This window comes from Loxodonta africana, chromosome 3 (assembly GCF_030014295.1).
Source record: "Loxodonta africana isolate mLoxAfr1 chromosome 3, mLoxAfr1.hap2, whole genome shotgun sequence".
NCBI lineage: Eukaryota > Metazoa > Chordata > Mammalia > Proboscidea > Elephantidae > Loxodonta > Loxodonta africana.
In genome coordinates this window covers 145,185,173-145,204,780 of record NC_087344.1, presented here as the reverse complement: position 1 = coordinate 145,204,780, position 19,608 = coordinate 145,185,173, and the positions used below count along the sequence as shown (strand labels likewise).

At 37.1% G+C, this 19,608-nt stretch overlaps 1 protein-coding gene across 6 annotated transcripts in view; it reads left to right on the top strand.

Moving 5' to 3' along the window:
- The window catches only part of RPAP2 (RNA polymerase II associated protein 2), a 117,829-nt gene that overhangs the window by 63,389 nt on the left and 34,832 nt on the right, over positions 1-19,608 (top strand). For 4 of the 6 annotated variants that reach the window (XM_010598109.3, XM_064282276.1, XM_010598108.3 and 1 more), the window contains exon 11: positions 338-406. In XM_010598109.3, the coding sequence (XP_010596411.2) occupies positions 338-406 (69 nt within the window). Of the gene's footprint in view, positions 1-337; positions 407-2,578; positions 2,682-2,806; positions 10,021-19,608 lie in introns of those variants that run through there. The other 2 variants (XM_064282277.1, XM_064282275.1) reach the window with 2 other exon arrangements.

Here is a 19,608-nt window from a genome sequence, read left to right as displayed (position 1 = left end):
GTTCCTATGTTCTTATCTTGTCTAATGATAGGAGTATTGTTGTAAATATATAAAAGTGGGGCTGGAACACTTCCTTTTGAGATGGTTGTTGTCAGATATTAAATATCGAGCCATATTATTATTAAAAAAAGTTTTTTTTTTTTTTTATACAGACTATTTCTGCAGTGGGTTGGTGGGTTTTTTTTTTTTTTGACTATTTCCTGTCGTAAATAACAAGTACAAAAAAATAGTACTTCTTTAATGCATGATGTCAGAAATCTGATTTTATCTAGAAATAGAAGATTTACTTATTTAAGTATAAGAATCCTTTAGTAAATTTGATCTTCCTGTCTTTCAGATTAACAAATAGAAATATTATACACAAATCTGCGGAGTGGACCTTAATTGCTGTGGTGTTGCTGTCATTGTAAGTACTCTTTCAGATTTTTAACTCTAAATACTAAAAATGAAGAATTTTGACTAGGGATAGGAGTGAGAAATCATGTTTGGAATAGTCCTTCAATTTTCTTTTTAACAGAGCATTTTGTTAACCTCAAAAGGCCTCATTATTCTACATCTGTGTTTTTACCAACATATTTAATGCTTTTTCATTTTTTTCAGCGTATTTTATCTCATGAATAGCATCAGAAAAGTTTTATTTTCCAAATTAATGCACATCTTTAAGATCAAACATTTAAAAAATGAAAGTATATGCTTACTACACAATATATATGAAGCATCTAGTACTCATTTACCTTTTCAGAAACCACTAGTGGTTTTTAAGGCTGCCTTTCAGTAGTAGGGCATTGAATACTTACCAGACACTCATAGGTCAAGAAGTGTTATGAGCCAACCTCATAGCATTTCCATCTGTGCTTTTCCTTTCTTTGATATTACTTCAGTTTGACATGTTATTCTGCCTTCACTGTCCCAAGGAAGGCCATGGTGGTAGGCATTAGAATAGGCTTCAGTGAGCTAGCATCTGTGTCACCCAACCAGATACCGCTCACATGATTCATTAAATCAGAACACAGAAAATAACTTTACTTGAATGCCCTGATATAAATTTTTTATCAACCGTAAGAACAAATCTTTTGTCGTTTCTACTATTCAGTGTTACAGTTGAATTGGTTATTTGTGAAACAGATCTTATTAATTTTTTAGAAAGTTCTTTTCAGGCTATGACATATCCAACAAGGTTCTAATCTCTGAAATTTATAGAAAACTTCAACAACTCAGAAACAGAAAGACAAACAATCCAGTTAAAAAATGGGCAAAGTCATGACCAGACACTTCACCAAAGAAGACATTCAGGCAGCTAACAAATACATGAAGAAATGCTCGTAATTGTTAGACACTAGAGAGATGCAAATCAAAACAAAGACAAACAATCCAATTAAAAAATGGGCAAAGGATATGACCAGACACTTCACCAAAGAAGACGTTCAGGCAGCTAACAAACCCATAAAGAAATGCTCACAATCATTAGCCACTGCCAAACCAAACCCGATGCCCTCAAGTCAGTTCCAACTGATAACAACCCTATAGGACAGAGCAGAACTGCCCCATAGAGTTTCCAGGGAGTGCCTGGTAGATTCCAGCTGCTGACCTTTTGATTAGCAGCTGTAGGTCTTAACCACTACACCACCAGCGTTTCCCATTAGCCATTAGGAAGATGCAAATAAAACTACAATGAGATACCATCTCACCCCGATAATAATGGCACTAATCCAAAAACAGAACCTAACAAACATTGGTAAGATTGTGGTGGGAATATAAAATGGTACAACCACTGTGGAAAGTAGTATGGCATTTCTTTAAAAAGCTAGAAATACCACATGATCCAGCAATCCCACTCCTAGGTATATACCTTAGGGAAATAAGGGCCATGATGAGAATAGGCATATGCATACTTATGTTCATTGCAGCATTATTCACAGTAGCAAAAAGATGGAAACATCCTAAGTGCCCATCAGCAGATGAATGGATAAACAGACTGGTACATGGAGACAACATAATACTACACAACAATAAAGAGTAACGACAAATCCACGAAACTTCTCATGACATGGATGAATTTGGAGGACATTATGCTCTGAAATAAGTCAGTCACAAAAGGACAAATATTGTATGAGACCACTATTATTTAAAAAAAAATTTTACACACAGAAAAAAAATTCTTTGATGGTTAATAGGGATGTGTGGGGGAATTACTGGCTAGGTAGAAGACCCGTGTTAATATTGGTGAAGGGAAAGGCAATACACAATATGGAGGAAGTCAATACAACATGAACAAGGCAAAGGAAGACACTGAGAGGAACACAAGAGTAAAGGGCAACTATGGTGACTACATAACATAGACAGTCCTGCAACAGTAGGATTAACAAACCATAATTTACAAAAGGATACATAGGTAGATAGATATGCTAAAGAGATGTAGGAGGGTATTAAGGGAGCACACCCACCTGCAGATACAGGTTTGGCTGTGGATATTTCTACATACATAAATGTAGGTGCTGTATGTATGTTAATATAGACTATAGAGCACACAAGGGGCACAGTCATGGAAAGTTCTTAGACATAACCAAATACCTTGCAGGAGGAAGTTCTTAGGCTCAAAGGTGAAGGACCATAGACTCGGGGATCATCTATGTCAGTTGGCCAAGATAGTTCATAAAGACAATGTTCTTCATCCTCCTTTGGTGAGTAGTGTTTGGGGTCTTAAATGTTTGTGAGCAGCCATCTGAGATACAGCTACTGGTCTCTCCAGTCTGGAGCAGAGGAGACTGAAGAAAACCAGAGACTCATGGGAACAATTACTCCACAGGATTAATGGGCCATATGAACCACAGCCTACACAACCCTGAGACCAGAAGAGCTAGATGGTGCCTGGCTACCACTACTAACTGCTCTGACTGGGATCTCAACAGAGGGTCCCAGACAGAGTGGGAGAAAAATGTAGAACAAAAAGTCAATTTCACAAAAAGACCAGACTTACTGGTCTGACAGAGACTGGAGGAACCCTCGAGACTGTGGGCCTGGAACTGAAGCCATTCCCAGAGACCACCTTTCAGCCAAACAATAGACAGGCCTATAAAATAAACAGTAACACCAAGAGGAATGTGTCCCTCAGAACAATCAATTTTACGAGATCTAAAGGACAACATTTGCCCAAAAGCAAAGATGAAAAGGCAGGAAGGGATAGAAAATCTTTAGGAAAGGAAATGGGGAACCCAGGGCAGAAATGGGGAGAATGCTGACACATTGTGGGGCATGCAGCCAATGGAACACTTTATGTACAGACTATCAAATGGGAAATTGATTTGCTCTGTAAACTTTCACCTAAACCACAATTTAAAAAAAATTTTTTTTTAAGTTTTTTATGAAATTTGTAAATATTTTGGTCACTGGCCAAAAAAAAAGTATACCAGTATTTCTGTTTACCCATCCATATCTTATGCCTGCTAATAAACCCTCATAGACAACTGTTTAACTGTACTTCTGCAATTCATTATACTAAAGGGGAAGTAACTTCTTTTGTTGACAATTCAGAAGCCTAGGCCCAGCAGTAATCTCAGAATCCTGCTTTCTAAGCCAGTGACTGGGTGTATTATCTTCATGAGCAGCTGCTTACTGAGGGCGCATGTTAGATCTTACTGTTCTTGTATCAAACTATTGCCACATCTCCAAAATGTGCAGCAAGGAACAATAAAACTATGGGCAATGAAATCATAAAGGCTACATTAAAATTTCATGGATGATTATTCCATACAAAAGTAAACCTCTAGTGTTTGACTTTAATAGAGGCACCCAGGTGGCACAAAATACTGAAAGCTTTGCTAGTCCTTTTATGCACTGTTTGACTTCCCTAACTTTGGATATAGTGTAGGCAACCTCTTATTTCAATGATCAGTGACCCATAAAAATAGTAACTTAATTGAATTGAAGAAACAAACTGTACATGTCTTAGGTGTATTGCGTGTTTCACCTTGTGCAATCAGTCTTGACGTTGTAGCAGTAAACTGTCTCCGCTGGCTATTTCCTCTCACTTTTAGCTCACGGGTACTTTATATAGAGAGGAAGGCTTTTTGTCACCAGGGAAAGAAAAAGCAGGCACGAAGGCCAGTGGTGGATAAAGAGCCTTACACACAGTAAGAAACATGGAGAAAAGACACGAAAGGTGTGCAGATATAAAGAGCAAGGAGTAACACACACACAGATAACACATTTGTGGAGCAGTAACCCCATCTTTCAACCTTTTAGCTATTGCCACTAAGATTGAATATAGGCATACTTGGAATTAACATTTTTTGGTGATTATCCTATGATTCAGAAAATTTTCACTTCTCTCAAATTTCCAATGGAAATTTTTTAGGCATAACTTTTAGACATTTCTGGAATTTATGTTAATAAATGAACTTTTTATAAGTCTTTATAGCTAGGAAAAAGGTTCTGAGTGGCAGTTAGAGTCACTGAAGATGAGTATAATATAATATGTTCAGTGTTATTATAGCAATAGTAATATTCTTTGAACACTGATAATGCGCCGTTTTCTTATTATAACTAGCATTTGTTTAATGCATGGAAACTTTTTAAAATTTCTCATAAGAACCGCTTAGAAAATGATACAGATACACATAATTATATTAGTACATTGATATGTTGGTGGTGCAATGGTTAAGTGGTTCAGCTGCTAACCAAAAGGTCGGCGGTTCAAATCCACCAGCTGTTCCTTGGAAACCCTATGGGGCAGTTCTACTCTGTCCTGTAGGGTCACTATGAATTGCAGTTGACTTGACAGCAGTGGGTTTGGTTTTAGTTTTGGGTTGATATGTTAACGCAAGCCTGACTCTATAGTTAGAGGACAAAATCAACATCTTGAGCAAAACACGATGTCTAGAAAAATGGAAATAAAGCTTGGTCTTGAATTTTTAATGTTTGTAGTCTTTAAAGTGTTTCTGTAGCAAGTCATCTTTTCCTGGTGATTTCCATTGCATTTTCACAGTTGTGTTAGCATTAAAAAAGTTTTGGACCACAGCATGTAATTTATTAGTATATATTGATGGTAATTGTATACTCATATCTCAGAAAGAACCTGATTGAATAGAGTTGGTATACTTGATCTTTGCATACTCAGTGAAATGAATGTATATATAAAAATACATCATGACCCATTCCCACTTCACTTAGACTTGAATGGCCAGTGTGACTGCAACATTTGTTGATATTTACCCTATGTATTCAGGCCAAGAGCCACATGGAAAGCAGACCTTGGGCAGCATATCTTCATTTAACAGTGATGGAGTTCGTATCCCTTTAGTCCTCTCAGTTTTGTTTACCAAATGATTCTCAAGGACTTCTTACACATAGAAAGACATCTATAATATTAATTATTGATTGATGCAGTTTTTTTTGTTTTTTAAGGACTGATTAGAAATACAATAAAGTAACTTTGTAATTGGTGAGATTTATTGCTTAAGCACTTGGTTATAGTAATTTTGCATCTTAATTGAACTTTATCAGCCTTTACTCTTAAATCAAGTTTTGTTCCTGGGAAAGGTACTATACGTTGAAATAATACAAAGTTGAATCCGATTTTCCCAAAGAAATGCCCTACTAAGATATTAGTTCTTTCCACTGTCTCAATGCATGACTTTTAATTAGAAAAAAAAAAAAAAATGTGGTGCCGTCGAGTCAATTCTAACTCATAGCAACCCTATAGGACAGAGTAGAATTGCCCCACAGAGTTTCCAAGGAGTGGCTGGTGGATTCAAACTGCCGACCTTTTGGTTAGCAGAGGAACTCTTAAATACTGTGCCACCAGTGCTCTATGACTTTTAATAGAAATGTGTATAAATATATATTCTATTAATCTACCTGTTGCCATCAAGTTGACCCCAACTCATGGCAATCCTATGTGTATCAGAGTAGAACTGTGCTTCGTAGGGCTTTCAGTGGCTGATTTTTTGGAAATAGATTGCCAGGCCTTTCCTACAAGGTGCCTCTGAGTTGACTTGAACTCTAACCTTTCAGTTAGTAGCCAAGCATGTTAACCATTTGCACATATATATATTTACATATATATATATATAGTCTGTTGTAAATATTTTGGAGACCCTGGGTGGTGCAAATGGTTTACACACTTGGCTGCTAACTAAAAGGATGGAGGTTCGAGTCTATCCAGAGGCTTCTCAGACGAGAGGCCTGGCAATTTACTTCCAAAAAATCAGCCATTGAAAACCTTATGGAGTACAGTTCTACTCTTGACACTTGGAGTCACCGTGAGTTGGAATTGACTCTATGGCAACTGGTTTCCTGGTAACCAGTATTTTATGATACAGTATATGATATATTTGTTTTCATAGTCCTCATAATTCCCATCATGCTTCCTAATATAGGAAAGCAGAAAGCGAAGAATCACTGTTTATCATGGTCATAGTGTTTGGAATAACTTCTTTGAGAAGACTTTGATTGGTATTTTGAGAAGATTTTATAACTATATAGCTTTATCTCTTTTCTCCTTTCCCTCTTCCCTTTGCTCCTAGTCTTCCCCTGTCTTCTGTGTCCTCTGTCACTATACTTTAGCCTGTAAAACAAGAAGGGGCTGTGCCAGTGCTGACCTAAAGCTGAGAAATCTGTTGAAAGGGGAAGACCAAAGAGAAGCCATATAGAAGGCTACCAGAAAGCAGATTGAGTGGCCTGAGTTGCTTTATGAACAGCACATGTGCTGGAAATGGGAATCAAGTTCCTCAATGACTACTTAAAAATGTAATTTTTCCACCCAGGTTTAATAGTAAATAGTATTCTGATGGTCTATGACTAATTGTAGTATAGGAATCAAATGTATTTTAGTGGGTAGCCAGGGAGAGAGATTGGTGTTATGTTTCATGGGAATTATTTCATTATCTAATGAAGGAGATAAATACTTACATTGTATTACTCAGAAAGGATAGAGAATAGAAAGTGGCTTGGGCTAGCTTAACATGTATACTTGCTATTCCTAGTTTTATGCCCTTGATGTTCTCTAATGGAAAGCTTTCAAGATCATCTCCAAAAATGTCTGCTTTCATTTTATTTATCTGAACTGGCTGTTTCCAGTGAACTGTGTCCCACTTCCTAGTCAGAGACCATGCAATAGTTTATTCCCTCTAAAAGCTTTGAGTATTCCCATCGTTCAGGGACTAGCAGCATGTAAGTCCTGGGAAATGTATTTAAACAAGCTCAACTTGACCATGATCACTAAACAAAAGCCATCACTGGACATGGGCAGCCACTTTAGGTAACCATCATACAGATAGATACTCTGGAGAGTCACTTCCCTAGGGCTACCAGACATGAGTGGAAAGATGTGACTCAGGCTTTTTGCCTCAGCAGACTGTTTTTATAGCCTGCCCATCTCTAATTTCCTGAGAAAAATGTGTGAGCACACCATAAAAAAGGAAGAGATGGCTCCTCAGAAATGTATTGGTACTCAGGCGTATTCCCAGTCCTTTCTCTTAACATTCTAAGTTTGGTTCTGGGTATTTGGGACCATAGTAGAAGATCATTGAATTACATTTTTTGTTTCCTTATGATTATGGAGTTTTTTATATTTAAATTAAATTTTTATTGAGATATAATTCATGTAACAAAATTCACTATTTTAAAGACTACAGCTCAGTAGGTTTTAGTATATTTGCTGTTATGCGACCATCACCACTATTTAATTCCAGAGCATTTCTGTCACTCCAGAAAGAAAACTCATACTATTAGCAGTCAATCCCAATTTCTCCCTTCCTCCCTCCCTTGGCAACTACTAATCTATGCCTATTCTAGACATTTCATATAAATGGAAAAATACAATTTGTGGCCTTCCATGTCTGGCTTCTTTCACTTAGCATAATGTTTTTCAAGGTTTGTTTACGTTATAGCATGTATCAGTATGTCATTCCTTTTATGGCCGAATAACATCCATTGTATAGATATACCACATTTTGTTTATCCATTCATTAGTTAATGGACATTTGGGTTGTTCCTACTTTTTATGAATAATGCTACTACGAATATGCATTCACAAGTTTTTATGTGAATGTGTGTTTTTAGTTCTTTTGGGTACATACTTAGGAATGGAATTGTTTGGTCATAAGGTAATCGTATGCTTTACTTTTTAAGGAACTGCCAAACAGTTTTCCACAGTAGCTGTACCATTTTACATTTACACCAGCAGTATATGAGGATCCCATAGATTGAACTTTAAAGGTCATCTAGTGAGAGGCACTCTGGTGGCCCTTAGAATTATGGCTGCTAACCAGAAGGTTGGCAGTTCGAATCCACCAGCAACTCCTTGGAAACCCTATGGGGCAATTCTACTCTGTCCTACAGGGTAGCTATGAGTCGGAATTGACAGCAATGGGTTTAGTTTGGTTTTGGTTTTGGTTTAGTCTTCCTTCACATCTAGTAGTGATTTTAGGGGCTTATGTTTGCAGTTTCTCCATACCTTAAATATGATTATTCTAATTGAGTTTGCACCTTCATGGACTTGTAACATTAATTTCTTTTGTCCTAGGAATTTCTACTACGTAAGCAAAATGAAAACTTATGCACACACAAAAAAAACTTAGTGTTCAATCGGAGACCATATAAATTAAATGTTCAAACAGTAACTGGTGGTATTTATTTTGGCTACCTCAGTTTCCACAAAATTCCTTTCTTTTTTTCTTGTTTGTACAAATCTTGTATTTATTTTGTCATGTTTATTATCCCATTAACTTTGTCATTGTGAAGTTTAAGTATTTGCTTGTTTACTGAGAATTAAACAATAATTAGATTATTTCTGTTTGCTCCGCTTCTTATTGCTGAGAGATTATCTAGGAAAAATAGCATAATATTTTTAAGTTGAAGAAATTTTACCCTTGACCAGCAGGGCTGTGTAGGAACCCCAGATATTTTCCTTAATTAAACATTAAAGCCCCGATCCCAATCTTAGAAGATCCTCTTTACCCAGTTGTGTACAGAATAAGAAATTTTTATTTACATTAAAAGAAATAATAATTTAAAGAAAAATAATGCTTGTTTAACTTTTTTATTAAAGCTTATTTTCTACAATGATTTTTCTCTCAGTTTCTGAATTTTTGAGACTTTTTGTCAGTCTTCTTTTTTAGCCATTTTTTATTCATAAGTAGCTGAGAGTTCCCAGGTTAGAGCCACGACCCATATTAAAGTCACCAAGGATCCTTGGCAAAAAGATATGCTCTCTAGCTTTCCATCCCAAGCAGCAGCAACAGCAGTGGTAGTGATAGCAGTCAGCTGCACTTGCCCCATGCTAGCCACAGCATCAGCTTCAGGGACTGGTCTCCGCATCCGCCAGTGCCATCTCCACATCCTGACCGAGCTCCACAAGAGGACAGGCCAGGGGAGGCTAGGAAGCTTGAGGCTTAAGGGCACTGTTAGGCCCACCACAGGGTTCTGCACTATAATCGTGTGATACTTGCATGTGAACACCATTGGTTGATTCCATTTCAGTCTTAGAGCACTGGGGGGAAGAATGCATTTCAGTCTCAGAACACAGAAGCCACTATTCTGAGAGAATTGTTACATAGCAGCAATTATGAACAGAAGCTTTTTCCACCTCTCATCCACCAAGCTGCTCTAAAGATCTGTCACAAACAGGATTTAGATATAAAGTTTTAAAGGCACTAGGCCCAGCCCTTTAAACAAACCTATGTATTACTACAAAGTGAATTACAAAGAACTGGTTTCTTTTGAATTAGAAATATCAATGGAAAGCATCCCTGCTTCCTTATTAATAGGTAATCCTAATGCATTAAGTGCAAACATTATCAGGGTATAAACCACCTGTTATAAGAAAAACATTTTATTTTATTTGGCTATCATAGTCTCTTATAATCAAAGTTTTTATCTCAGTTTTCTAGATTGTAGTTCTGAAATAGAAAGCCCATAATGACATACTTCTTAGTATATTCTTCTTGTCTACTTTTTGTGTTCTCTTAAAAATCCTTAATAGTACTAGCCTCACATGCCTCTTAGTTTTTCAAAATTTGGAATTTTTTTTTTTTTTTTTTTTTTTACTTAGGATAAAATTAAATGCAATTTCAATTTATGTACTTAGTTTTTATTAAATGTATTTTTTATTAAATCCTCTTACACCAGAGGACACCATTAGCTATGCAAGGGTCTCTTGAAACTCTAAACTCAGTCTCATTCTAGTTTTGTTCATAACTATCAGTGTAGCCTTGCACAAGTAACTTATTACAACCTCATTGAACATTATTTTTCTCATTGGCAAGATGAGAGATTCAACTAAACCCTCTGTTGGTAACATTAAAAATAACTAATTCATGCAGTACTCTTTCTCTGACGATGGCAGAGGGAACATTTTGTGAAAGAAGAGTAGTTGCTGTCTACGACTTGGAGTCCTTACGTTCATCTGCTATGTCTCTCTACTCTTGTAAGATGAATATAACAGATGTTCTAAGTGAACTTACATATAACATTTCAAACAAAAACAATTATGCTTAGAATCGTGACAGTATTACTCTGTTTTGAATGAAAATATCAGCTGAGTTCTTAAAATTTATATGATGACTTTCCCATCAAGTTAAGTCAGCTTGGCAGTGGGAATTCAAAGTGGTACCTGTCAAAGTGTTGGAAATAAGAGACTGTTCTGTTAGAACGTATGGAAGGCTACTGAGAGAGACAGTGAAGATGAGTGTATATTTAGCATAGGAAACAATTTAATTTTGTGGCTAGAGAGCCATGGTGACACTGCTAGTGTTACTACTTTGTTAGATATCTTAGTCATTAGGCTTGGCCGAGAAATGCGTTGAACAATATAGCTAGTCAGTCTTTCTGTGGGAAGATTACGGAGTACTCATTTAAGTAAATCGGAGGAAAACCCCCAAGATTCCTTTACTCTCTTTCTACTGCAGAATTTAGCTGACGGTATATTGCTGTACATGTGAAAGATGAGGAACTTGCCTTGGATGCAAAATGAGACAGTGGAGATGTTTAGTACCTCAGCATTATACTAAGGGTGGTGAGAGCAAAATTAAATGTGTAAGCTGATTTTTAAAATGTTAAAATGTGTTTTTAAATTCTCTGTTTTGCTTATAAAAACCCTCACTATAACTGGGATTATTTTTTTCTTTCCTCCCAGTTTCTTCTTTACATTTCATTCTGGGTATAAGTTTTATCAATGAAGAGAGAAGTCTAGAAAGAAGATTTTATATGAGGGTTTCTGATTCTTTGTTTAAATCACATTTGAGAAATTTTTTAAGAAAGTGCTAGAATAATGTTTTTCTCCTACTCTTTTTTCGCTCAGTGATGAAAAGATCTCAAGCCTTTAGTGATACAGCTTCTTTTAACTTGGTATTCTAAAGTAACCTAAGTGTCTCTCGGGGACAGTACCATCTGGTTGTCAGTTAAAGGATTGGCAGGTGCATAACCTGTAGTCCTGATTTTTCTTCTGAAACATTTGTTCAGACTTGTTTTTTTGTCTTTATCATGCCACTGCAATATCAAACCAGCATAAGGAGAGCCCATGCATACCAGAAAAGGAGATGAGATGCACACTTGCTGCAGCATCATGACTGTAAATCAGTGTAGAAGCGGATATCTACACAATAATGAAAAAGTTTTCAAATACCTAGAAATTTAACTAAAAAAAAAAAAAAAAGTACAACAAATGTTTATTGAGCAGCTCCCATGGGTAAGACTATGTCTTTGGCCCTGTAGGAGATACAAGGTTAAACAAAGCTCCTGCCCTCAAAGACTTTACAGCCTACTTACTGAAGGTTGAGGAAAGGGAGACGTCAACACATGCACATGCAACTAACAATAAAAAGTCGAATGTGTTAAGTGGCAAAAAAAGAAGTACCAACTATTGCAGTGCTTGAAAGAAACAGAAGACCTCATCTGATTAAGAGGATCAAGAAAAAAGATTTCACAGAAGTGGAATGTGTAACGGGTTCAATATATAGGAAGGATTTCAAGAAATGGAAATGAAAAGATGAAGGCATTCTGGGAAGTACCCATAGCATGAAAAAGCCAAAAAGAAGAGATGTAGTCAAGATTACAAGACAACTGGAAAGATAGATTGGTTCTTTGTAGACATAGGTCCTTTAATATCCAGTAAACTTAATTTATTGGGCAGTGAGAAGTCATTTAAGTTTTGAGCAGAGAGTAACATGAGAAGCCTGTGCTTTAGGAAGCACGGTCTTGGAGAGGTATAAATTGGAACAGGCAAAAAGGAGAGAGATCTGATCCAGTCTTCACCCAGCACCACCCCTTATTTAAAAGCCTTTCAGAGGCTTGCAGTTGCTCTTAAAGAAAAACCTTATTTCATCCTATACACCCCTGCATGATCTAGCCCTTTCTTACTTCTCCTGCCTCATCTCACACCACCCTACCTCATCGTTCCTATTCTAGTCACTCTGACCTTCTTTCAGTCCCTTCTCATCATATTCTCTCCTGCCATATAGGACATAGTTTGTTCCCTATGTCCAAAATGTTCTTCCCTCCCCTCTTCCCTTGGTTAATTCTCCTACATTGTTCAAAACTTGAGGGAGTGTTTCTTCCTTCAGAAACTTTTCCCAACTTCCTTGACTAAATATCTGTATAAATAGGTCTTTTTAACATGATATACTTCTCTTTCCTACTACTTGTCTTTTTTTTCAATTTTATATTCAATTGTATGATCACTTGATTTATATCTGCCTCCCTTGCTAGACCTGAAAATATTAGGGTCAGATTTTAAGGACTGAGCCTATAACTGATTTAAAAAAAAAAAAAAAAGTGCCATCGAGTCGATTCTGACTCATAGTGACCCTGATTAGTCATCATTATATACCCAGCACCTAGCGCTTGTGCCTAGAGCATCATAGATTTACAATAAGTGTCTGACCATAAGTGAGTAAATAATAAGATTAGTTAGAAAGCTATCATTTCTTTGTTGATTCCTTCCCCTCTGCATACAGGTGCTTATTTGTCTTTGATGTTTAAAAAACAAACACACCTATTTGTTTTAGACCTCACTGACCCTTCAGACTATCATCCACTCACAATCATTGATTGCTATGTTTGAGCCCATTGTTGCAGCCACTATGTCAGTACACCTCATTGAGGGTCTTCCTCTTTTTCACTGACCCTCTACCAAGCATGATGTTCTTCTCCAGGAACTGGTCCCTCCTAATAACATGTTCAAAGCATGGAAGAGAAGTCTCACCATCCTTACTTCCAGGGAGCATCCTAGCTGTACTCCTTCCAAGACAGATTTCTTTGTTCTTCTGGCACTCCATGGTATATTCAATATTCACCAACACCATAGTTCATATGCATCAGTTCTTCTTTGGTCTTCTTTATTTATCGTCCAACTTTTGCATGCATGTGAGGTGATTGAAAATACCATGGTTAGGGTTAGGCGCACTGTAGTCCTCAAAATGACATCTTTGTTTTTAACATTTTAAGGATGTCTTTTGCAGCGGATTTGCCCAATGCAATACTTTTGATTTCTTGACTGCTGCTTCCATGGGCATATGGATCCAAGTAAAATGAAATACTTCACAACTTCAGTATTTTCTCCATTTATTGTAATGTTGCTTATTGGTCCAGTTACGAGGATTTTTATTTCCTTTATGTTGAGGTGTAATCCATACTGAAGGCGGTAGTCTTTGATCTTCATCAGTAAGTGCTTCAAGTCCTTTTCAGTTTCAGCAAGCAAGGTTTTATCATCTGCATATCACAGATTGTTAATGAGTCTTCCTCCAAATCCTGATGCCAAGTTCTTGTTCATATAGTCCAGCTTCTTGGATTATTTGCTCAGCATAAAGATTGAATAAATACAGCGAGAGGATTCAACCCTGATGCACACCGTTCCTGATTTTTATCTACACAGTATCCCCTCATTCTGTTTGAACGACTGCCTCTTGGTCTATGTACAGGTTCCACATGAGCACGATTAAGTGTTCTAAAATCCCATTCTTCACAGTGTTATCCGTAATTTGTTGTGATCCACACAGTCAAATGCCTTTGCATAGTCAATAAAGTACAGATAAAAATCTTCCTGGTATTCTTGCTTTCAACCAAGATCCATCCCACATCAGCAGTGATATCCCTCATCTCACGTCCTCATCTGAATCCAGCTTGAATTTCTGGCAGTTCCCTGTCAGTGTACTGCTGCAACCATTTTTTTAAATTATCTTCTGCAAAATTTTACTTGCACATGATATTAATGATGTTGTTCAATAATTTCCACATTCTGTTGGACCACCTTTCTTGCGAATGGGAACAAATATGAATCTCTTCCAGTTGGTAGGCCAGGTAGCTGTCTTCCAAATTTCTTGGCGTAGCCAAGTGAGCGCTTCCAGCGTTGCATCCATCTGTTGAAACATCTCGATTAGTACTCCGTCAATTCCTGGAGCCTTGTTTTTCACCAATAGCTTCAGTGCAACTTGGACTTCTCCCTTCAATACAATCGGTTCTTTTTTGTGTGTGTGTGCTTTAGGTGAAAGTTTACAGCTCAAAGTTAATTTCTCATTCAGAAAATTATACACATATTGTTTTGTAAGATTGGTTGCAGTCCCCACAATGTGACAGTATGCTTTCTCTTTTCCTTTTCCACCCTGGGTTCCCTGTGTCCATTTGTCCAGTTCCTGTCCCTTCCTGCCTTCTTGTCCTACTTTTGAACAGGAGCTGCCCTTTTGAGCTCATATATTTGATTGAACTAAGAAGCATGTTCTTCATGTGTGTTATTTTTTGTTTTGTAGGCCTGTCTAATCTTTGTCTGAAAAGTGGGCTTTGGGAATAGTTTCAGTTCTGGGTTAGCAAAGTGTCCAGGGCCCTTAGTTTCAGGGGCTCCTGCAGTCTCTGTCAGACCAGTAAGGCTGGTCTTTATATCAATTTGAATCCTGTTCTATGTTTTTCTCCAGCTCTGTCCAGGACTCTCTGTTATGATCCCTGTCAGGGTGGTTGTTGGTGGTAGGCGGGCACCGTCTAGTTCTTCTGTCCTCACTCAGGCTGGTGGAGTCTCTGTTTCATGTGGTCCTTTAGTCCTTTGGGCTAATATTTTCCTTGTGCCTTTGGTTTTCTTCATTCTTCTTTGTGTTGGGTGGGATGGGACCAATAGATGTATCTTAGATGGCAGCTTGCAAGCTTTTAAGACCCCAGGCATTACTCACCGAAGTGGGATGTAGAACATTTTCCTTATGAACTGTGTTATGCCAATTGACCTAGATGTACCCTGAGACTATAATACCATCAGTTCTTGATCATGTGCTACCTCCTGAAATGGTTGAACGTCGACCACTTCTTTTTGGTACAATGACTTCCTTCTTCTTTTGATGCTTCCTGCATCATTCAATATTTGGCCAATAGAATTCTCCGATATTGCAACTTGAGGCTTGAATTTTTCCTCAGTTCTTTCAGTTTGAGAAATGATGAGCATTCTTCCCTTTTGGTTTTCTAATTTCCAGATCTTTTCACATTTCATTATAATACTTTGTCTTCTTGAGTCACCCTTTGAAATCCTCTATTCAGCTTTTTTACTTCATCATTTCTTCCATTCGCTTTAGCTCTTCTATATTCAAGAGCAAGTTTCAGAGAGTCATCTGACATCTGTTTTGGTCTTTTCTTTCCTTACTGTCTTTTGAATGATGTTTTGCTTTCTCCACGTATGATATCCTTGCTGTCATCCCACAACTTGTTTGGTCTTTGGTCATTAGTGTTTCATGAGTAAATCTCCTCTTGAGATGGTCTCTACATTCAGGTGGAATATACTCAAGTTCATACTTTGGCTCTCATGGACTTGTTCTAATTTTCTCCAGCTTTGACTTAAACTTGCATATGAACAATTGATGGTCTGTTCCACAGTTGGCCCCTGGCCTTGTTCTGACTGATGATATTGAGCTTCTCCATCGTCACTTTTACACAGATGTAGTCAGTTTGATTCCTGTATATTCCATCTGGCAAGGTCCACATTTATAGTTGCCATTTATGTTGGTGAAAAAAGGTATTTCCAATGAAGTCTATCATGTGATCTCCAGCATTGTTTCTGTCCCCAAGGCCTATTTTCCAACTAGTGATCCTTCTTCTTTGTTTCCAACTTTTGCATTCCAATCCCAGTAGTTACCAGTGCATCTTGATTGCATGTTTCATTAATTTCATACATAGCAGAAGTTGGTAAAAATCTTCAATTTCTTTATCTTTGGCATTAATGGTTGGTGCATAAATTTGAGTAATAGTGTTAGGTGGTCTTCCTTGTAGGCGTATGGATATTATCCTATCATTGACAGCATTGTACTTCAGGATGGGTCTTCAAATGTTCTTCGGTAGTGCTGGTAACATTTCATTGCATATGAAAAAAAACAAGCTATAATGGTTGCCTACTAATAAGAATGGAAGGAAGCACAGTGACCCAGTTTCTCTAATGATTCCTGTTTTCCAGGGTAGATATAGTCTGATAAGGATGTGAACATTTAACCCAAAGAATTGCTACTTTTAACCAAATCTAGCAATGATTTTTAGCAAATAGATTTTTGTGAAATCTTTCATAAGATTAATGAAAAACAAGTTAGATGTAAATGTGGGATTTTCTTTTAATTCACATATTTTTTAGTGAGCATTTTAATTTTTAAAAGTGTTTGATTAAAAAACTTATTGCTTTTCTGTTATTTTCTGTGCATTTTCTCTTATCTTCTGTGAACTGATAAAATAGAAGAACTGGTTATAGTGCAGTTATATCTACAGGTATTTAGATATGGCAGTGAATCTAATTATTTAACAGCATCATAGACACAATTCTAGTTAATGCTTCAAATGCTTTATGGGTTCATGTTTCTTCATTGAGTTAGAAGACTTTATCAAATATCAATGACTCCTAATGGAAAATTTCACTTTAAAAGACGAACTTTTTCTTTAACTAGTTTTACTAAATGCATTTTATTAAATAGTCTTAAACTTGAATGAAAATTTCAAGGAGAAAAATTATTATTCCCAGATGTCTTAACAGTGCATGTCAAATTCAAGATCCTAATCGCCTAGTGTGACTTTTTTTCTCTGTTGTCTTTAAACACTTCCATTTAGATTGTGTATTATAGACTTGACACCTTTTAAATATTCTTCCTGCCTCTGACTTTTCTTTTCTGATATTGATAGCTCTAATTAACCGTAAGAGTCATATGGTTCTTGGAGGCAAGAACTCAAATGCTTCCAATCTGTTCATTGTTTAAATATTTTTATAAAATTTTAGAAGAGTGAATGATATAAGTGAAAAGGTAAAACAAGGCTTGGTATTATCTGGTTCTTACTCTTGGCTCTTTGTGTTGTCCCACTGTCTGTTTTGAATGAGGAGTTTGGAGTTGACTGTTTGTCATTTTAGTATATCTCAGGTGTACTCTGCTTCAAAGGACAGAGGAAACATATCAAATTATACAAGGCTTAATATCAAAAACTCCAGTGCAACAAAGGCACTTGGGAAACTGCTACAAACTGCTTGGTGAACACTATAATTTCTGTGGTGAAATCATATTATAGTAGTTGAATCACCTGGACTATTTCACAGTTCCATTTATTTACTGATGAGGTTTCTAATTGCAGGGAGTGACAAGTCAGCTACACTGCAGAAATGTTTTACGAGAATAAAGCAATTGCCAGATTATAATTAGTATTTCTCTGGTTTAGGTACAGAGAAAAATATTATCTGAAACACTAAGCCTTACACAACTTTCACATGCTCCAAAATCTAATTCTCACAACTATGAAAAAAACTAAACGCCACTAATTCTCTGCAGCTATGGTTCTTAACCTTTTGGGTTCTTAGCCCCCAGCCCCAGTAATTTTCATCCATCCTGTTGTAGGTGTGTAGAAAACAGATTGCAGCATTGATCTCAGGTTGTAGTTTTGCTGGGTAGGAAAGTTAAGACAAGGATATAAGACATTCAGAAGAGTGCTGGTGAGAGATTAGTTCAAGACATCAGGGCAAGTATAATTGCTGAAGGACAGTGGAGTTACCTTAGGAAGAAAATTGGTCATTTCAATCAAATATTTCTTGTGTCACTCCCCCATATCTCCTTAGCTGCAGACCAGAATTTCTTGTTTCTGGGCAACTCCAAATTCCTCTGGCATTTCACATTCTCCAATTCAAGACTGAGCTCATCTTCCCTTTCACATGCCCACTGTTTCTTTTGGTGGCATCCACCTTCCTAATGACCCAGAATTAGAATCTGACTTGTCTTCGGTGTTTCTCTTGCCTGTGTCCCTTATATCTAATTAATTCCTAAGTCCTTTCATGTCTGCCTCAGTAGCATCTCTTATCTGGTTGTTATTTTCCATTCCCACGCTACTAACCCACACCAGGCCTTCATTATTTGCGTGTTGTTGTTAGGTCCCATCAAGTTGGTCCTACTCATAGCGACTCTATAGGACAGAGTAGAACTGCCCCATAGGGTTTCCAAGGAGTGGCTGGTGGATATGAGCCACTGAGACTGCTGTAATTGTAGCCCTCCTGAGTAGGTCTCCTTGCCATGTCTCTTCCCCCAACTAGTCCATCCTTTCTCAAGCTATGAGAATAATCCTAAAGCTTAATTTTGATCAGACCTTTGTTCAGAAACCTAGCAGTTCCCCAGTCCCTACCAAATAATTTTGCATAAAATGCAAGGCCCTCTTGATGTGGCCTGACCATCCTTTCCTATCCTGCCTGTTTCCTTTTTGTGTCCTTACGTTGTGTCCACTGTTTCCTCTCACAAGCATCTTTGATTGCACTATTAACTGTGTTTGAAGTGCCTTTCCTTTTCATATCTGTGTGCCGAAGGCTTCAAGGCTAGGTTCAGATGTCCTCCGTAGAAGGCATTAGGAGTCTTCCTTAACGTCCCACAGTTAGAAATAATATCTTCCTTGTATAAACTCCTATAGATGAGACCTCTCTTTTAAACATATGACTTTCTGCTTTATTACATAATTATTTATGTAAAGGTCTTATTTCAGTTCAATTTCTTTCAGTAGTATAATTGATGAGTGTAACAAATTACCAGAACTACACAATTTTATTCAATTCAGAATTTAACAATTTCCTTAATCGATGAATCTCAACAGTGACTGTACATTAAAATCACATAGGAATCTTTGAAAATGCTAATGACTCAAAGGCTTTGATTCATTGGTCTGGGGAAGAGTCTGGGCATAAGTGTTTTTTAAGTTCCCCAAATGAGTCTAATTTGTGCAGACAAGACTGAGAACCACTGTCCTTAATTCTAGACCTTACTGGTGTGATACACAGAGAAATGCTAAGTCAGTTGATTTAATTCCGTCTGCTAGGATTTGTTTGGTTAGAGGCCCTTCTTAACTTTTTCTTAGGTCTTCATTAGTTAATCATGTTGGGAAGCACCTCTCAGCCCTCACAGAGAAAGAACAAATTAGAAACGGTAGAATTGTCAGTTTTCATTAGCATGTTTTGTTTTGTAATGATAGCCTTCACAGATTATTTGAAGAGCAAATTGCAAACGGGCTTTTGAAATCATAAGATCTACTCAATTCTTAAAATGAATCAGACATGTGAGTGTGTGTGGTCTAGTGGTTAGGAGTGTAGACTTTAGTGGGAGTACTTTTGGGGTTATTTGCTCATCTCTTAGTGACTTCGTG